At 36.1% G+C, this 22,043-nt stretch overlaps 1 protein-coding gene across 3 annotated transcripts in view; it reads left to right on the top strand.

The window, feature by feature from the left end:
* Positions 1-22,043, top strand: part of LOC127523497 (arf-GAP with dual PH domain-containing protein 1) — a 40,364-nt gene that overhangs the window by 3,198 nt on the left and 15,123 nt on the right. For 2 of the 3 annotated variants that reach the window (XM_051914250.1, XM_051914248.1), the window contains exons 2-4: positions 9,265-9,395; positions 11,844-11,935; positions 15,741-15,823. In XM_051914250.1, the coding sequence (XP_051770210.1) occupies positions 11,856-11,935; positions 15,741-15,823 (163 nt within the window). In that variant the 5' untranslated portion in view covers positions 9,265-9,395; positions 11,844-11,855. Of the gene's footprint in view, positions 1-173; positions 328-9,264; positions 9,396-11,843; positions 11,936-15,740; positions 15,824-22,043 lie in introns of those variants that run through there. The other variant, XM_051914249.1, reaches the window with a different exon arrangement.

The raw sequence follows: 22,043 nt of genomic DNA, 5'->3' as shown, positions 1-22,043 counted from the left end.
GTCTCATTGGAGATACCTGTACAGCTGTAAGAAAATAGATTTCCTAATGTTATTATCTCAGTCCCTTCAGATACAGTGTCATACTGTACACATTTCTCTGCATTGCAGCTTTTCAGTACAGTATCAGGCACACAAACGCATAGGCTTACATACTGTCCTATTAAGGCGGTAATAATACGGTGACTCTCACAAGAGAGTTCTGGGATTTTTGCCCAGCGTTGGATATCAGCCCATTCTGACTGTTACGACTGCAGGTGCTTTAGGCCGGAGGAAAACAGCGTATCAGACCAGCGGATGACACATGGCGGACACTTCGGATGAGTCAGGGTGAATATGGGGTTAGGGAAAGAGTGGACGACACACTTCTGTTTTCCTTACTTTCGATATGTGCATGTGTTGAGTGATGGAAGACAGATTTTCTTGTTGAAAATCCCTAAAACACCAACATTTCAGATGCATGAGCATGTGTAATTTTTAGTGCTGTCAAATCGATTAATCGCATCTAACATAAATGTTTGTAAATATAGTATATGAGTGTTTATGTATATACACACACACACACATACATACACATACTGTATATATTTTTTACAAACTTTTATGTTAGATGCAATTAATTGCAACTAATTGATTTGACAGCACTAGTTATTTTAGTATTGATATACCATTATAGTTTTTGAATTAGATTTTATTTTTATATTTTCTGTTTTCATTTATTTTAGTAATTTAGTTTTTGTAATTTTTATTGTTTTAAATGTCTATAAATAGTTAAATAAAATGAAAATATTTTAGTTTTGGTTAATGATAATAATCTGGTATATATTCTTTTTTAATTTTTTTATTTGAGTAATTTTGTTGTGTTTTTTTTTTTCATATTTATTACTTTTGTTTTTTTTTTTAAATTAGTTTTTAAACGAAAGTTATTTTAGTACTTCAGCTTAAATTAAACAAAACTTTGGAAACGACTTGAAATAAAATACGTTTTTTTTAAATATTTTATTTCGATTCAAATAATTTTTTTTTTAATGGTTTTAGTTTTAGTTGTAGTTAACAATATTAACCCTGATGTTGGTAACTGGTCATCTTCTTTCTGTTATTACATCATACTAAATGTCCACATGTCTGGCTCACTTTTGACAGACAGAGAGCATCATGGGAGGGTTTTCACAGAACTCATTGTGAAATAGTAAATACAATTCCCTAAAATAGAGAACATTCAAACTGCGCCTTGTGAGGAAGCTGGCAAGAATCACTTTTACTATTTCTCGCCCTTAAGAAATTTCAGTGAAATTGACAATACAAAGCTACTTACGTTGTCAATCATGTAAACTTTTTCACCCTCATTATAAAACATTATAAAACATTGATAAATGTGACTTCAGGGTTAGTGAATTGACCAAAACCCTTAACCCGAAATATTCAACTTATACTATATGCTATTCATTTTCTAAGTGATCAGCTAATCATACAGCATAAATAAATAAAAATCCCATGATATAATAAAGACTTAAGATATTTTTAAAGGAGACCTATAATGGCCCTTTTACAAGATGTCTCTGGTGTCCCCAGAATGTGTCTGTGAAGTTTCAGCTCAAAATACCCCACAGATCATTTATTATAGCTTGTCAAATTTGCCCCTATTTGGGTGTGAGCAAAAACACGCTGTTTTTGTGTGTCCCTTTAAATGCAAATGAGCTGCTGCTCCCGGCCCCCTTTCCAGAAGAGGGCGGAGCTTTAACAGCTCACGCTTCGGTTGCTCAACAACAACAAAGCTGGAGAATCTCACGCAGCCAAAATGAGGATTGTCAGTAACGGTGTTCAGCCTTACATTGTTGTGTAATATGAGTTGAATCAGTGTGGAGTTGTGCCATCATGTTAGTTGTTTGTAAAGCAGTCCAGCATAAAATGACGGCATGGCAACAACACTCTACTACAACAACTCTTCCTCTTCTCTAAAGCAGCCCAACATGGCCTCACCCCCTTTGTTGTGTGTTCTCGGGGCGGGGTTTATGTAAATTTTAGGGATAGTGATTTCACTAACCTGGGAAGAAGTTCGTTGTAGTCCCTACCAGCCGTTTGTTGTAGTCCTTAAACAGAATTCTGTAAAAGAAAATATCTCCCTTTGCATTGAACTTTGAGCGTCGCAACTTTGCAGATGTTGTTTATGCTCAAACAGCACTAACTAAACTACTAAACTAACTAAACTACCTAGCAGGTTGGGCAAACATTTAACCCAATCTTTAGAACAACCCACTCGCTGGGTTAAAACAACCTAATCACTGGGTTTGTCCATTTTCAATGGAACTTGGGTTGTTTTTAACCCACCGTTTTTTTAGAGTGTACTATATCATCGTCCAGGTCTAATCTGAAAAATATGACATATAGGCGTGAAGAAATTAAGATATTATAAACATTAATATCATGATTTACTGTAAAGCTGCTTTGAAACAACATGAATTGTGAAAAGCGCTGTACAAGTAAATTTGACTTGACACGACTATTGATATGTCATATGAATCACTTATTATCCATTGCATCATTTCACCATGACTTAGTCATTGATTTTATTTATTTATTTGTTTGGTTGCCAAGTTAGGCTGTACTGAGTGTGATGGACGACTGTCCTCAGAGCTGACACAGTCTCTCTCTCTCTCTTGCACTCACATCACAAACTCTTTTTGCCTTTACACACACATACACACATATATAGGACAGATATCAAATCTTTCAGATATGTGGCATAAACCCAGAATAACCGAAGCCTCACATCAACATTCTATATTGATCTATATTGAGAAACCTCAATATGCCGTATGGTACGCATGCTGGGGTTTCACTCTTGTTGCAGCGAATGAAGCCGTTGACCCAGTGCACTCAATCTCTGGTATAGCACACTATTCATGCCTTGTGACTTTTTTCACTCAATGAGTAAAAGTCACAGCGTTCAGTGCACTGCCATCTCAGTCATGTAAATCATCCAGGCGACATTGACACCATGACCCCGTTTACACTAGTATTAACATCTTTCTACTTGCAATCTGTGGACAGTTGCATAAACATAGTCATCATGTTAAGACTGTTACTTAATAACTAGTCTAGCAGTTAGTCAAGGGGAAATTAGTCTTACTTTTCAGATTCAAATGAGACCAATCTTCTTTTTTTACATAACAGACAGATATGACCGGTGTTGAAGAAAAAAAAAATACACGATTAACTTGTAAGACTAGTCTGAGCAGTTTATGCAACCGGACACCATTTAGATACAAATGGGGTCCAAAACATTTGGAGGTTTGTTTAATGCAGTTAATGATCATGTGAAGCACATTCGAAGTTCAATTAATGTAGGAGCTTGACTGAAGTAAGTAATTAAAACACAGTTAATTTGGCCAAAAATTAAAATTCTGTCATATTAATTTTTTTTCTGTGGAGCACAACAGAAGAAATTCACTTAAAGCCCCTATGAATAATGCATTATAAAGGTATTCATTGTATAATGCATTATACAAGTAAATGTACTAACTAAAACTAAATGCATTATGTTTGCAGATTCCTTAAATCGGTTGTTTGTTTGAATGCATTATACTTTCTAAAGGTGCAACAATGAATAGATTAATATATTATAATGCATTATAACTGTGGTTGCAATTATTCACGAGATCGTACAATGCATTATAAGGTGCATTACAAGGCATAATTAATACATTAAAAATACTTTTATGATGCATTATATATAAAGGCTTTAAGTAAAGTACCGAAATGGTGAATCATTTTTAGTCTGTTTTTCATTGATCCAGTTGACGGGTTCACAAAAGTGGTATGCATGATTCTGAATTATGCATGAATCTGATTTAAAGCCTGTTCACACTGAGAACAATAACTATAAAGATAACTAAAGTAATAACTATATTATCATCCACACCAATGGACGATTATGTTCTGTTATTATAAGTGCGCCGCAGTTTTTGTCGTCTGTCGCTTTAAATGCTCGAGCTCTTTAAAGCAGGATGGATTCTGATTGGCTGTCAGTGTTTTTATCGTTCATCAGCTGGAAATAAAATTATATTGAAAGTGATTCCATCTTCTATTTACATGTTTATGGAGCTTTTGTGTAAGTGTAATTGTATGGAAAAGAGCAACCAGCACATTCTTCAAAATGTCTCATTTTATGTTCCACGGAAGAAAGAAAGTCATACAGGTTTGGAATGAGTAAATTATGACCGTGAATAATAATTTATTCACTGTCATTATGACCAAGTTTAACAAATCTGGACTTTTGTGCTCATGTATGTGTTTAATGAGTAACTTCATGAGCAGAAATCAAATTCGCAAGCAATGAGGAAGGTGTGTAGCTTGGTAGAAGACAGAGCCACACCTTGATCAGCAGATAATCAGTTAAGCACCAAAAGTGGGTAAAAGACAAAACAAAGTCCATTTCATTTGGTCACAAGCCTCTCTATCTCGCTTTCTGCCGCTCTCTCCAATCGCCCCTCTTTCTCCTTCGAACAATAACTTCACTGTATTTTTTCTACGCAGCGAGTGTTAGACACATACTCGTATGACACAGTTTCTCATGGATTGCGTCACTTTAAGAAGTCAAAAAACCTGACTATCAGTTTATGCCTGTTTTGTTCGTCAGCCGACACTCCCCTGTGTGCCCTCAGGGTTTTCAGCTTAAGGATTTCCCAGCGTTTAGCAACACTCGCACCTGAAGTGTCAAACTCAAGTGCTTGCTTTTGCAGTTTCTCTGTGACTCAAATGTGAGCTGTTGTGTGAAGAGGCCGTCTGTGCCTGTGTGTACAAAGAGGGCGTATGTGTGAGATGCGGGTGACATTATAGACCTTTCTGGCTCCCTCTTATTGTGGGTTCGCCTGTGTGTAACCTTTTAGATGAGACTAACGGTATAATTATTGCAGATAACCTCTGTGGTTTGTATGCAGTTTTTAAAGTCTCTTAGACCTCAGCAGAAACAGTCCTACTTTTTAACCAGTTGTTAAAGTGGTTTTGTTGCAGTCTACAGTATTTTGGCCTCCATTAACGGTTCCGTCTGCATATGGATAAATATTGTAAAAGTAAATGGTATAGTGATGACATTATTGTCTGTGTGCCAATTTGCATACCACCTAAAATATTGAAGGATAGAATTAGTGCAGCCTAGTGCAAATTGCCAGAGGTGCACAAATAATGTGCTATATCTGGTGGAAAATTAGTTTTAAAGGGGACCTATTACGCAAAATTCACTTTCACATGGTGTGTGTTGGCAGTGTGTGTACGCCCACGACTGCTGACGGACTCTTCCGACTGCCGTTGTGGTGAGAAATCGAGTCCCCCAAGGAATTGGGTCTCCTTTAGGATCCAGAGTGATCCCATTGGTTCAACAGGCTTTTAATGGGTAGTATTTTTAGCGCCTGATTATAATTCCTGCAAAATCATGTTATAATTTATATAGTTTAAATGCGTTATAATGACCATAAATGTCTTTTAAATTACACGGTTCATATACTAGTATATAACTGAAGCTAGAGGTTGTGAAATCACGCATTTCTCTTTCTTACTGTTTTTTAATTAGCTTATGTACTAGCGTAGCATACATTTACCCGATTAGCCTGCTAGCTTAGCTTTATATAAAGTATGTTTTTTGTTTCCAATATCTGTTTCCATTTTGTTTTATTATGCAATACATAGGCATTCATTTTATATTTCAAGCATGTTGTTTGTGCACTTGAAGGGTTATTTCACCCAAAAATGAAAATAATGTCATTACTCACCTTCATGTCGTTCTACACCCCTAAGACCATCTTCGGAACACAAGATATTTTTGATGAAATCCAATGGCTCAGGGAGGCCTGCATCGCCAGAAATGATACTTCCTCTCTCAAGATCCATAAAGGTACTAAAAACATATTTAAATCAGTTCATGTGAGTACAGTGGTTCAATCTTAATATTATAAAGCGACGAGATTATTTTTTGTGCGCCAAAAAAACAAAATAACAATATCTAGTGATAGGCGATTTCAAAACACTGCTTCATGAAGCTTCGGAACTTTACGAATCGAATCAGTGGTTTGGAGAGCGATAGTCACGTGATTTCAGCAGTTTGGCAGTTTGATACGCGATACGAATCACTGATTCGACACAAAAGATTCGTAACGCTCCAAAGCGGTGTTTTGAAATTGGCCATCGCTAGATATTGTTAAAAAGTCGTTATTTTGTTTTTTTGGGGCACAAAAAATATTCTTGTCGATTTATAATATTAGGATTGAACCACTGTACTCACATGAACTGATTTAAATATGTTTTTGTACCTTTATGGATCTTGAGAGAGGAAGTACCATTGCTGGCGATGCAGGCCTCACTGAGCCATTGGATTTCATCAAAAATATCTTAATTCGTGTTCTGAAGATGAACGGTGAAAGTGAAAGTCTAACGGGTGTGGAATGACATGAGGGTGAGTAAATGTGATAAACATCATACAATATTGAAATAAGTTATACTTACTCAAGACATCACAATAACAACTTTTGATCAGGCATTACCGCCTGGGTCCTAAAGGAAACCCGATTTCGGGGTGGGGGGGACTCAATTTCTCGTGACACCATATTAGCATAGTTTCCTCCCTGAGCAAGTTGTACACTGTCCGCCATTTTCTCCAGGCCGGCCTGGAGCAGCTGTAGCGACAAGAATGTCTCGTAAGCAATTCAGGTGTTTTGTTGCATGTAAGAGTGAACATAACAGTCTTCATGTACTCCCGACATCAGAGCCTCTGAAGACGCAGTGGATTTATTATTATTTTTGAAGGGAATGCGCCCCCATATACCTAAATTCATTTTGCAACAGACTGCTTTGTACAAAGGGACCATACAAAACAGGTTTTGCTAAAAAGTTGTTATTGAAGTATGGATCAGTACCTACCAACTGTTCGTGATCCGGCTTATAGTCTCCGGAGTGATACTGGTTACAGCAGTAATGAAAGTGAGAGCACTTTATTACAGTTCATTATTAAGCATCCCCCCGAAAAGGCATACGGTCTGTATATATTTGTTTACTGTTAGTTGTAATGAGTTTTTTGTGTAATTCACTGTGTATGTTGATGATAATGCAAGGGAAAGAGAGAGTTTATGGACTTCATAAAACTCATCAGTAAAGATTTGGCCATCATGTGGACGGGGTCCACTACAACAGGCTTGTACTAATAGTGGATAAAAGCAAGATGACGACATATGTTATAACTGTAATTAAACTAAACTATACCTGTATAACTATACTATCTCCATGCTGCATATATTCTCTGGCTCTGTAGGCATCAGTGTCTGACTCCGGTTCAAACTGAACACCGCTACTGACAGTTTCTGACATTTTCAGTGTGTGAGATTGTCCTGTTTTATTGTTGTATGAGCTCTTGAAGCTCCGCCCTCTTCTTGAAAGGGGGCCGGGAGCAGTAGCTCATTTGCATTTAAAGGGACACACACAAAAACAGTGAGTTTTTGCTCACACCCCAAAAGTAGCAATTTTAACATGCTATAATAAATGATCTGTGGGGTTTTTTGAGCTAAAACTTCACATACACAGTCCGGGGACATCAGAGACTTATTTTACATCTTGTAAAAAGGGGCATAATAGGTGCTCTTTAAATTTCTGAGATCATTAACTCACTGTTCCAAACGCATATGATTTTGTCTGTAGAGCGCAAAGAGAGAAATGTTGAAGCCAACATTATGTGATCATTGGAAACACATGCTTCTACCTACCAAAAAACATACCTATGCATAAAGTACAATTCACTGCAGTTTCCAGCTAGAATGAACACTGGAGGCAGTAAAACACCTACAACTTTTATTCATTTTCACACAGATTGATTAAAAAGGACTTATTTTTGTACCTTGCACAATACTATGTTATGACATCAAAACACTTTTCCCATAGTGCATGGTTTGTAAACTAACACATTTTGATGTTTGCATCACATAATCAGCTCCATATGTGTGTCTTTTCTGCTGTAGTAAACTTGCTCTGCAGCTCACCTGATACAGCATCGCTCTTGTGATGTGAAGTGCTCAGGTACGAGTCCCTAAACACAAGTCATGATAAAAGAGCTCAAAGACTTGCAGCTAAAATGATATGGTTGCTTCAGCAAATGTGTTTTTATCTCAGGTTTGCTTTTGTTAACACTATCGGTCAAGTTTAGTTTTCTAAAGTTTAATTTTCAAACGCGATAGAGCATTAAAATGTAAGCACTTTAAGCAATTTAAGCATCAGTCTGTTTCTCAAAAGAACCATCAGACTGAATCAGTTGATACATGGAAAAGATCTGACTCAAAATAACAATTCATCCACAAATTGCAATTCTCTATCTCACATGAATATGCCAAAAAGTGCTAGAACAGATGTCAAGAGTTTCAATAATAAAATAAAAGAAATTTGTAGCTACCGTATGACTTCAGAAGATTCAGAAAAATAGTATGGTCTATTGTTATGAAACGTTTAGGGTGCTTTTGCATTATTTTTGATGCTTAAGAGCTTCAGTCAAGCTTCATGAGGATGAGTAAACAATGAATAAAATATTCATTTTTGGGTGAACTATTTTTTTAGGGTGATGAATTGTCACTTACAGACAGTCACACACTCATATTTAGGTCTAAATTTAGGATTTATGTATTTGAATTGCATATAAAATTTCACTCATTTGGATTACACTGCTTTAACATAAACTAATAAAGTTTTCTGTACTCAAAAAAACATGGCATAGTTTATTAACTATTTGCATTGATTTTATTTTATTTAAATAATCATATTTTCAAAAATGCATTTATTCAAATGGCTTAGAATCTACGTAAATCTGTTAATTGTGAAAACAATTTATTTAGTTAAAGGGTATAAAAATATTGCTAGCTGTGGAACAACCAATATTCAGTTAGTTAAAAATTATGAGATTGAAACAAATGGGTTTTATTGATTATTAATATATAAACCTGGTTATTGTGTATTTAAAACACATTCAGTTTATTAGTGCTGTTACAGAAAGTTTAATTTATGTATGACTGAAAAATATTCATCACATTAAGTTTATCAGTTTATGTTAAAATGGTCTAATCCAAATGCAATACAAATACATAAATCTTAAATTTAGGCCTAAATATTTTTGCGAGTGATGATGTTCCAGTAGTGGAGTATTGTTTTGCTACACACTCCCTTCGCCAGCAAAATTGACATGCTGTTATTAAGCCTCACAAATTTGTAAACGTTCTTCCTTCCTTCTTTCTTCCTCAGAGCCGGATTGGGTGTCTGTGACGCTGGGTGTGTTCGTGTGTCAGGGATGTTCGCTCATCCACAGAAGTATTCCCAGCCTCAGCCAGGTGAAGTCTGTGCTGCAGGACGCATTTGAAGATAAAGAAATAGAGGTGAGGCACAGCAGATTTTGGCTGAAGGCTGTTTACTCAGATTTGCCTGAGCAGAAACACAGCTCTCTTTGATCTCCTGAACACCATCCAAATCTGCAGTAATCTCAAGAGCCACAGAGATTGATTGGCTCTTTGCCTACTTGAAAGATTGAGGATGAAAGCCATTAGTGCACAACATGAGCCTGGGAATCTAAAGAGAGCTGATGTTTGTGATAATCTTAACAGAGACGTGATTGACAGATCTGTCAAACCGGTGAATAATCAAGAGGTGCACAATGGTGCGTTAAATTTAAAAACCACCTATTATAACAAATCTGAATAATTAGGGTTGCTTGCCCTTGTGAAAAAAACCTATACCGAAATGTATTTAAAACACGTTTATTTCATACTAAGTATACTGCAGATCCATTAACATATGTACTGACATATCGCTTGAAACTTACTGCTATAAATATTATACATTTTATTTGGAGTATTTCTTTATTGCACAATGCAGATTTCTTAATATTAAGCCTTACATGTGTTTTTTTAATATAACTATTAGTAAGGATAGCAGGATCATAATATCAATCTTTAAATGCAAGATATTTAAAGTGTACCTAAAGTATACTTGCAATAGTTCCACTTTAGCACAATCAAATATACTTCAGTATATATTTAGTTGGACCTCAGCACTACTTAAAACTTAAAGTACAAAATTAGTTGTTCCAATTTAGCAGACCTCAAGTATATCAGGACTTCAGGGTATTTATATTAAGTACATAAATATGTAAATGTATTTGTAGTATACTTAGCATAAAATAAATGTATTTCAAATGCATTTTGGTATATTCATTTTTCAGGTGATGCTGAGATTTTTCACTTGGGTGACGATTATACAGCATCAGGGAAGCAAGATTTGCATGTTCTTCAGAACATGTAATCTCTCAGAAATAATGTATATAAGTAATATTAAATATATTAACTTACAATAGGGTCTCATTTGTTAACATTAGTTAGATAGCCTGGTGCCACATTACGCCGGGTGTCTGATAGGGCTCTTGATCTTAATAATGTATTAGTAAATGTTGAGATTAACATTATTCAGTGCTGTAGAAGTATTGTTCATGGTTAGTTCAAGTTAACTAATGCACTGAAAAAAAAAAACGATTTTTTCGAAATAAAGATAAAACAAAGATTATTAGAGTACGAAATTTCACATTTAACTCATTGTGTTACTTGCCGTTTCTTTAATTGATTGTGAAAATTACTAGCAATTTCTGATTGTATATTGTTTCTATTCTAACTTTTTTTAGTTAACTAATGTTAACAACAGTGTTGGGGAAAGTTACTTTTAAAAGTAATGCATTACAATATTGTGTTACTACCTAAAAAAATATCTAGTTATGTTACTTAGTTACTTTTTTTGTGTTACATTACTTTTGTGTTACTTTTTCTCATCTAGCTGGGGCTGGTCTTTTCCAGGCGTTTTTTTTTTTTTTTTTTAAATCAATGTTTAAGCAAATTAATTAAACTGAAAAGTAATGCACATTATGTTTTTTAACTCAAATATGGAATTTTTATTTAAAGTAATGCATTACTTGTTACATCAGAAAAAGTAATCTCATTACATAACACGTTACTTGTAGTGCTGTCAAAATTAGCGCGTTAGTGCATGCGATTAATTTTTTTTGTTCAACGCGTTAAAAATATTTAACGCAATTAATGTAGCCTCCGTTTTTCCACCATAATTTGGCTAGCGTTACATTATATGATCACGCAAATGCTTTTAAACCATCCAATCACCACAAGATAAACAAGAACGCGTTGTCTGTAAATTTTGTGTCATGTGACACACACACAACTCGTGTGCACAGAAAGACGCGCGCCAGTTTCGGGATCTCTTTCGCGCTTGAACAAACAATAACACACAGAATTATGCCAAAATGTCCATTTTGTCCAGTATTCTCATAAGAGCAGTCTTGAATGAGTTAAATAACATCTTAAGAGTAAGAGCTTTGACTTAAGAGTAAATGAGATGCGCGTCAGATCCGGATCATGTTCGGCAGCAGCATCTCTTAAAGTGACAGCAGCCTAATAAACCAGTTGCTGTGATGTCTGTCATTAATGTTCATCAAAGAACAAAGATAACAGAGAAAATTGTAGCTTTAATAAGGATTAATCTATATTTCGTTTATAATTTATGCAGTGAAGACTGTTTGATAACTTTATTCAATTTCCTACCTGTTAGACAGAAGGCCACAGGTAATATGACATTTATTATAATGGGTTTACTCCAATGTATTTATTCGCGATTAATTACAGAAAAGATGTGTGTGTGTTTTTAATAGATTGACAGCACTAGTTACTTGTAATGTGTTGCGCCCAACACTGGTTAACAAATGAAACCTTATTGTCACGTGTTACCTATTGTGCCTGTAAACCACGTAATGCATTCTCTCTCTGTAGTTTATCACCTCTATGGGGAATGAAGCAGCAAAGGCCAAATACGAACAGCAAGTTCCTCCGTTTTATTACCGTCCCTCCCACACAGACTGCAGGTAGGACTCAAACACCACATTAGGGTAAGAACCTCAGTGCTTCACAGAAACACACATCGTTCTTCTTACTATGTCGGGCCGGTCTCGTCCTGTTCCCTGTTGAGTGCACTTACAGTCTTGCAGCTTTAAGGCTCTCGTGTTGTTTCTTTTCTTGTGGTCATTGTGACATCATCAGCTCAGCAGCATTGTGGGGGTTTTTGAATTGTCATACAGACCATCAGAGGGGCCGCTTTTTCTCACATGGCTCGAGAAAATGTGGTACAATGATGTAGATGCTTCCTTCCTTCCTGTTTGTGTTTCAGGTGGTGTGGAAAATTCTGTTGTAGTCTATAGCCTGTTAACTGTCAGTGTCCACGAAGTGGCGTTTTATCACGTTTTAGTTATCACCATTAGGTATCATTTGAAACTTGACCTCTCAAAATTCATCCTGTGAAAACAATTATGAAATCGGACATTGAGTTACCTTTTAGCGGCTCAATTTTTGTTATATCTTATATCAACTTTCAAATTTGACATATGGCTTTGATTTTAGAGTTCAGATTTTTTCATAAAATATATATTTTGTATATAAAATAAGTAAACAAACTTAACTTTTTTACACTTATTTTACAAATCTTTAGGTCTGTATTCAAAAGCATTCATGAACTAAAACCATTTAAGATTTATGCTCAAAAAGACAGTTAACACAAAAGACAAAAGTTTTTACTAATAAGAAATTGTTTAGACTGAAAGATAATTATTTTATAGGATGTTGCTTGTTATCCTTCTCTACACTGTAAACAATGATTTGTTTTATTTACAAGAAAATACTATTTCAGTCTTTCTTCTTAAGATATCATGTTTATTTCAGTGACGTTTCTTTGTAATTATTTGTGAAATTTACTAGCAGTTTCTGAGTGAAAACCATCACAGTTGTGAGACATAAATTTGCAATTATGAGAAATAAAATCACAAAATTTGTAAAACATAAGCAAGACACAATTGCAAGATATATAGTTACAATTACCTTATTTATTTTACTCTGAGACTATTTAAAATAATTGTGTGATCTTTTGTAATCTTGGAAATACGTAATTTTACAGGAAGTAGTTGTGAAGGGTTGTGATTTGCGTGTTGACATGGTTGAAAAAATGCATTCAATAAAATAAGAAAAAGAATAAAGGCTTTATTCATATGAGAAATGTTATCATATGTTATCTAAAATAAGAAACTAAATCAACCAGACTAGAGAAGCTTTTCCCAACCATTTTGGAATATTTACACTGTATAAATCAAGTATATTTTACTAGAAAATACCTATTTACTGAATATCTTTCTACTTCAAAATTCCACTTTCAATTCAGTGTGTTACTTGCCGTTTCTTTGTTAGTATTTGTGAAATTTACTAGCATTTTCTAAAGTGAAAACTTTTTCAAAGTCTATCCTGCACCAATTGTTTTTCAGTGTACACTTGGTCACTTTGTGAAATTTATGTGCATTGCTATGATGAAAAAAAGTGTAAATGTCCACATTTGAGCAATCTGATCACTCAAATCACCTCAGTGTAAAGGGAATGTGGGAATTCAAGGCATTTGATCAAAATGCTTGAGGTGACCAAGTGTAAATACTGTCCACTAGGGATGGGTATCGTTAAGGTTTTAACGGTATTACTGCTTTACGATCCGGTACTTATTAAGAGCTGAATTAATATTGCTTTATATTATAGTGTGCAGGCATTTTTGGTGTTTTATATAAGATACAGTAAGTAAGAACATGAACAAAGAAACAAAGTAATACAAACTGACAAATACTATAAAACAAAGATACAAATGAAATAAAGTGCTTTCATTTTTTCATGTGTTCAGGTAGGCCTAATATAGGCCTAGCCTATAAAAGAAATCTAAGTAACCAAATGTAAAATAAAACTGCATGGTTTTCACAGAATAAATTAATAGATTAATGCTTATTAAAGCTAACTATATACAGCTAAAGAGCAGCGAGTGATTTTCTCTTTGCATTTTGTTGTTTGATTAACACTGATGGCACAATCGTCAGAAGGTGACTGCTGTCACTTTAAGACAATATTAACACACATCGTATTTTTTCCCTGCTGTTCATGTACACTAACGATATAAACTGCGTTTAAGTAGCTAAACACTCTCCAAGCCGGTCATTCTAACATATTTTTGTGTGTATTTGATCGTTTGCACCCGAAGCCTAAAGTGTAATTTGTTTGTCTATTTGCGAACCGTTTTGGAGCGCGCACACACAATTCAGCCTGAGGAACAGCGTCTCTTGCGCGGATTATTGTGCTTTATAATTTTTCATAATTATCAAATATTTACCGCAATTTAGCAACAGTAAAGACTGCATTTTACAACAATCACCGATTGTGCTGATTCTGACGTTAAGTTTGGAGGAACGAACGTGCACAGCTGTGAAGAGAATGAAGGTGTGCTAAACGAAACGAGGATAGTTTTTAATAGTTTTACCTCAGATATCTTCTTTCTGATGATACTTGGAAGCCAAAATCAAAATCAAAAATAACATTAGCTTAATATCACAGGAATAAACTGTAAGCAGATGTTTAGTTGTTTAGTTCTCTCCTCCATCATCACAATTAAACAGGGTTTAAATGTTGTAGCTCCTCTGCGTGAGCGCGATCTCTCTTCTGGATTGCGAAAAGCAAAAATGCATCATAGATGCAGATACAGAAACAGCTGGCGACTCTTGCAAGATAATGTCTACATAGCAATAATAAATGCACGTGTATTTTCTTCATAATTTCTCTAATACCGATAGCAGTACCGTTAAAGTCAGAGCTTATCAATACACCGGTCTTTCATAATTTAGCCCCGGGGCCAATTTAATACCGGGTTTTGGTACCCATCCCTACTGTTTACCTGTATTGTCTTATGCACACCCACAATCCACAGTACATGAGTTTCACACTCTGGGTTGGGAATTAAAGGATTAGTTCACTTCAGAATTAAAATTTCCTGATAATTTACTCATGCCAATGCCATCCAAGATGTTTATGTCTTTCTTTCTTCAGTTGAAAAGAAATGAAGGTTTTTGAGGAAAACATTCCAGGATTTTTCTCCATATAGTGGACTTCACTGGGGTTCAACGGGTTGAAGGTCCAAATGTCAGTTTCAGTGCAGCTTCAAAGAGCTCTACATGATCCCAGACGAGGAATAAGGGCGTTATCTAGTGAAACAATCTGTCATTTTCTAAAAAAGATAAAAAATAATATACTTTTTAACCACAAATGCTCGGTCTTGCGCTGCTCTGCGATGCGCCACGCGTTACGTAATCATGTCGGAAAGGTCACGTGTGACGTAGGCGAAGTGTTTACAAAGCGAACATGCAAAGACTAAATCAAACGGCCTTTACAAACAAAAGGTAAAACAACGATGTCGGACGATTTTGAAGATGGAGGAGAAAATGAGATTAAGTTTTTCGCACTACCGCGGTACTTCCGCCTACGCCATGCATGACCTTTCCAGCGTCATTACGTAATGCGTGGCGTTACGTAAAAACCTTAATTTATTTTCGTAATTTTTTTAGGTTTTTATTTATGCAAAAACCTTAATTTATTTTCAACTGAAGAAAGAAACACATAAACATCTTGGATGACATGGGGAAGAGTAAATTATCAAGAAATTTTAATTCTGAAGTGAACTAATCCTTTAATGCTTTAGTTTACACCTGCAGATCAGGTAGATATAGCTGCCAACTGCACATTTCTCTTTCATTGTGCATGCAGTTTTTTCACATTAAGGTTTTAATATAATATTGACACATTAATATGTTTCATCGGCAGGATTTTGAGGGAGCAGTGGATCAGAGCCAAGTATGAGCGACAGGAGTTTATATACATCGAGAGACAAGAGCCTTATTCAGCAGGTGAGAAAAAACACACAGCACTTTGTGTTTCTTCCTCCTCATGCTTTTAGCTTTTGTTTTTGTGGGTGATTGCACTATGAGGTCAGTCTCATTCTCTCATCTCTAGAGGTTTATTTGTTCATAAGTATGCACATTACATCCATACTGCGTCTAACTGTTTCAGTATCCTGTTTCATGGCTTTGCGGTCTTATTTATTGAGAAGCGAGATCTCATTGGCTGACAATGATCTCATCTTTGATACACACATGTGCGCACAAACATGCTTGCTCGTGCATCTGTGTTCTGTGATGCATTGCATGAATGTCTTTGTACTGTATGAGATTTGCTGATGTGTTCAGACATTCACACTGAAACTCATTTGTGTGTGTAATGGTATTTTTGCAGCGGGTGTAAATAGCATTAGCTGCACAGTGTGGACATTTGCACTTCTATAGATCCAGTCATAACTATGCAGCCTGAATGCTGAAGTATAGTGTCTGGAGGGCACGGCGTGGGCATTGGCATTTTTGCAAGGGCTGAATTCAATACTGGCTTGAGACCTTCCGTTTCCACCCTCCCACTCTTTTCCACCTCATTTCTTGTCTACCCACTCAATATTTATTTTGCTGTACTATTAAAATAGTATATGTTTCATACTATATAAATATGTTACTGCATTTGATATATACTGTATATAATATATACAGTACTACTGTATATATTGAACTACCGTTCAAAATGTTTTAATGTTTTTGAAAGAAGTCTCTTGCTCACCAAGTCTGCTTAAATTTGATAAAAAATTCAGTAACAATTGTGAAATATTATTAGAATTTAAAATAGCTGTTTTCTATGAATATTTTTTAAAATTGTAATTTATTCCTGTGATCAAAGCTGAATTTTCAGTCTTCAGTGTCACATGATCCTTCAGAAATCATTCTAATATGCTGATTTGCTGCTCAAGAACATTTCTGATTATTATCAGTGTTGAAAACAGTTGTGCTGCTTCAGATTTTTGAGGAAACCATGATACATTTTATTTTCCAGGATTCTTTGATGAATAGAAAGTTCAAAAGAACAGCATTTATTTGAAACATTATTTATTTGTAACATTATAAATGTGTTTACTGTCACTTTTGAGTTAATGCATCCTTATATATATATTTACATGCATTTTTGTTACTAGGCATGACACATTTTTATATAATTATTATAAATTAAAAAAAGTTAATTATTGTAATAGTTCTATAACATTTATATACAAATGTATATAAATGTAACATCTATAACAGTTATATATATATATATATATAAATACAATATATAAAATACAATTAAATGTATATATATATATATATATATATATATATAATAAATGTAATACATGTATTACATTCATTTACAATTACAATAAATGTAATTGTAAATAAATAAAAATAAATAAATGTAATAAATGTGGGTCATTTACGAATAAGGTTTGTAAAAGTGAAAAAAAAAAAAACATAATGGAGACATAATTAATTTTGAAGTTTTATTAAGTGTTAACAATGAGATTATGCGGTTTTTATAATCAATTAACACTGCTTTTGTCATTTTTTACAAGATGGACAAAATTTGTCACCAAAAAAGTCATTCGGTTTAACCAAAATTGATGATACATGATATTGACCACATGACTTGATCCAAAATGGTCCCTTTATATTGGTTACTCCGAATGACATCAATGAAATAAATTTTTCCGGACATTCTTTCTCATAAGAAGTCAACGACTTCTACACATACTTTTAATACCATTTTGCACTATGTTGATATATGATGTAATAAAATCATGCCAGAATAAAAAATATATACATTTATTTAATTTTAAGATATTTTAATGACAAATGAAAAGGCTGTATTGGCCTTTAGACGGTTAAACCGAATGACCTTTTGACACTTCAGAATCTTTAAAATACCTTTATATGAAGCAAAATATAATTAAAACCTTTTGGATTAAAAAAAAAAAAAAAAACATATATACACACAGGCATATTTTATTTTATATTTTTTATTATATATTCAGTTCATATGTATACAATGTGGGATATTTTTCTTTTTTTTTTCCATTTAAATTCAAAGTATACATCAAATTATAAACGTCTTGCCAAATGTTTTGCATATTCTGGACTGACTGTTAAAATGTAACACAGATCGACCCACCAGAAACCAGACGTCTCCAACAGAAGATGTACTATAAAGAATCAAAGGCCTCTCTTATAATCTCCATATCTCCCATCTTATGTCTCTCTCACACACACTCACTCTTCTCTTCTGTCTCTCGCTCTGTCCTTTCCCCCTCGTCTTCCTGCTCAGCACTGCCGTGTTAATCAATGCTCCAGACGTTTCGTTACCAGTGTCGTTACTGTCCGGCTCACAGAGAAGATGCTACTCAAGACTGATAGATAGATAGACAGATAGAAGAATAACTCCTTCTTGAAACGAGGTAGCAGCGTTTGTGAATGAGTATGGCGAATGTACAATGTACGTGTGTTTGTTTGGAAGTCTGCGCTGTGTCCTCCTCCGCTAATCAATAGAGTTATTGAACGGTCATGTGGAGAGGCGCGGTTATCGACTGATGAGGTAATGCAGAGTGAATGATTCATGAGCACTTGTGCAGTGGACCAGAATAGTGCTAGTGAAAGAGAAAATCAAGAGACTTGCTTCTCATTAGTGCTTGCTAAGGCAAGCAATACTATTACTATTGCTTAGGGTCTTTAAAAACCCAACCGTAAGCATTAAACCTCTCTCGCTTTCCAGAAAGAATTTGATTGGACAGAAATCTCTGTAGTGCAGGATGAGTCATCATTATTTTTTGTTAGTTGTCCTGGAAGAAAAAGGCTTTTTAAATGTGTCAATCTGCAAAAAAAAAAAAAAAAAAAATGTTAATTTGATCAATGTTTGGGATGACATTACAATATCAGCAAACAGTTAAAAGCCACAAAACTTTTATTTGGAATTCAGTGTCTTCAACAACCACCAACCAAGCAAACAAAAATATGTTCTAAGAATGTTTTTCTAATGTTCCAATTAAGTTATGAAAACATTAATGTTACTGGAAGAACGTTTGTTCATAACTTTGAGAGAACCTTGTCACAGACGGCCTATGGCAAGCCATTTTAACATTTAATCCTTAAAACATAATAGTATCTATTTTCATGCTATACTAGTATTTATTTTTTAGATACTAGTATCTATTCCAGTAGTACTAGTACTAGTACTTATTCATTATATACTAGTTCTTATTTATTAAATACTGGTACTCATTCATTAGATACTAGTACCTATTAAATTTACAGTAGTACTCATTCATTACATACTAGTACCTATTAAATAGAGACTAGTACTTATTTATTATATACTAGTACCTATTAAATAGATACTAGTATTTATTTCGATAGTGACTAGTAACTCTTGTATTGTTACTAGTAACACATTTCAAATTTTTGCTATTAACTTCTATGGGGATCTGTCATTCAGATATCAACTATTCAGTTTTGACTTGTATGTATTCCAATTGTGACTAGTACATATTTTTTATACACTAGTAGTTATTCATTCGGTACTAGTACTTGATACATGATAGTACATGATTTACTCAACCTCAAGGCATCCTAGGTGTATATGACTTTCTTCTTTCAGACGAATACAATTGGAGTTAAATTAATAAACACTGTGATGCTCCCAAGCTTTATAATGGCAGTGCACGGAAACCACCTGTTTGAAGCTCAAATAAGTGCATCCATCCATCATAAACGTACTGTTGTGCTTTAGTCTTTCCTTTAACAGGTTCCGAGGAGGCGTGAAGAGAAGCACACAACAAAGCGAATCCGTTTCAGGAACTTTACTTAACTTATTAAACCACAGCTTTACAACAGCGGGGGTTTATGCTCTTGCCCAGCGCTGATGGGTTTATATACAACCATCCGCACCGAAGCCTGCGAGCATACTGACGCTAAACATCAAAACAAACAGTGAACTAAACCCCGCGTGATGACGTAGCCACATCTGATTGGCTAATACAGAACTTATTATGAATACATGAAATAACAGTAACACAAACAACTTATTTTAATTAACTAACACTATAACACCACCCCCCCTTTTTTTTTTTTTTAGCTCTGCAGAGTCCCTTCTGCACCACTGAAGGTGAACAGTTAACTTTTCTTTTCCACTATTCAATTTTTTTTATTTATTTTTATTATTGTTTTTTTCAGTCCATATAACGACTTGGGGCTCGAACAAGTCGCCCCCTTTTTGTCTTCGTCCCCTCATTTCCACAGAGACTAGGATCAGAGTTAGAGTCCGTTACAAGAAGGGTCAGAGGTTCTTCCGACACAGTGTTGTCAGAGGATGTAGGGTTTGGCACTTCTGCCTCTATGGCTACAGGTACCTGAGCAGTTATTGGAACCCGGAGACTTCCTCTGTGCAGGTGTATTTGCGTCGCAGACGCTGCATCCAGGCAGGTATGTGATCACTTAGATAGGGTTGCAAGCGATCATGATGCAGTACTTTTTCACTTCGTCTGTCCCTGACTCGGTAGAGCACTGGTCCGAGGCATGCTGTGACGACGAATGGCCCTTGCCATGGGGCTTGGAGTTTTGGACTGTAGCCCTTTTTCCTGCTACTGACTCTCATTAACACAAGATCACCTACTTGATAGGACTTCTCTCTGGCTCGTAAGTCATAGACCTTCTTCTGGCGAGTCTGAGCAGAGTGTAAGTTCTGGCGCGCCACTTGATGAGCCTGCTGCAAGTTAGCTTGCAGTTCCTGGACAAACTCAGATGTACCTTTAGCTCCCCTGGTAACCTCAGCCGTCCTTAACCAGATGTCATGTGGCTGGAAAACTTCTCGCCCCAACATCAGCTGATTTGGTGTGAAACCTGTTGCTGAATGCACAGTGCTCCTGTATGCTGCAGTGAGTAAGGGAAGATGTTCATCCCAATTACGCTGACTTTGGTCCACGTAGCACCGTATCATCTGCAAGAGCGTTCTATTGAATCTTTCCACTTGCCCGTTCGAAGCTGGATGATATGGTGTGGTCCGGGTCTTGGTTACTTGTAACAGGCAGCAAACCTCTGTGAACAGCGAACTCTCAAAGTTCCGTCCTTGGTCAGTGTGAATCTCAAGGGGAGCACCAAAGCGTGAGATGAAGTCAAACACCAACCTCTTTGCTGTTGTCTCAGCTCCTTGTTCAGGGACAGGGAACGCCTCTACCCAGCGTGTAAACTGGTCAATTATAACGAGGATGTACCTGTTGCCTGACTTGGATTCTGGGAATGGTCCTAGGACATCAAGGTGGAGTCGATCCATAGGCGCACCAGCCTGGTAGTTCTGGAGTTTGGCCCTTCCCATTGAACTGGTTGTCTTACAGGAACTACACTGTGGGCACTTCTTGACGAAAAGGCGTACATCGCTCCCCATATTGTACCAGTGGTAACGCCTGCGGAGGCGCATAAGCGTCTTTTCCTCCCCTACATGACCTGCTTGAGCTGGATTGTGACAGGCTTGGAGAACCTCATTCTTTAGGGAAACCGGAACAAGTAAGCGCAAAGATGACATACCTCCAGTGACATCATCCCAACGGTAATAGAGGACCCCATCTCGCATCTCCATCTGAGACCAACACAGCCAGTACTTGCGAACCGCTGGGCTCTGCATCATGACCTCTTCCTTAGCAGGCAAGGAACCATCAGACATCCATTTATGGAGAACAGAAAGGTCTGGGTCAGCTAATTGTTCTTCCCTGAGACTTTCGAGGCTCAACGGTTGCAGCCAGTTTGACGAAGGACCTGGGTTGTTATCACCTGCTTCATTAACAAGACTGGGAGTGTTAGTGCAACTAACCTCATTCTGACAGTCAAGAGAGTGTGTGCGTCTTACTGCCAAGGGGATAACATCATCAACATCTTCCTCGAATCTGGCCCATTGATGGTGGAGCTTTCGACAAAAGGGACAGCCCTTGCATGGCAAGCTATCTAGCTCTCTTCCTGCTTGATAACAGTCACATGGTTCCTCATCCAGAGTCCTTCGGGACAGTGCGTCAGCGTTGGCATGGTGTGTCCCCGGCCTATGCTCGATGACAAAGTTGTACTGGCTGAGTTCTTCAAGCCACCTAGCAAGTTGGCCTTCTGGTCGCTTAAACCTGCATAGCCACGTTAGACTGCTGTGATCCGTCCTTAAAATGAAGTTAAACCCCAGCAAATA

This window comes from Ctenopharyngodon idella, chromosome 12, assembly GCF_019924925.1.
Source record: "Ctenopharyngodon idella isolate HZGC_01 chromosome 12, HZGC01, whole genome shotgun sequence".
Lineage (NCBI taxonomy): Eukaryota > Metazoa > Chordata > Actinopteri > Cypriniformes > Xenocyprididae > Ctenopharyngodon > Ctenopharyngodon idella.
Note: the sequence above shows the minus strand (reverse complement) of the source record. Positions and strands in the feature narration are given on the sequence as shown.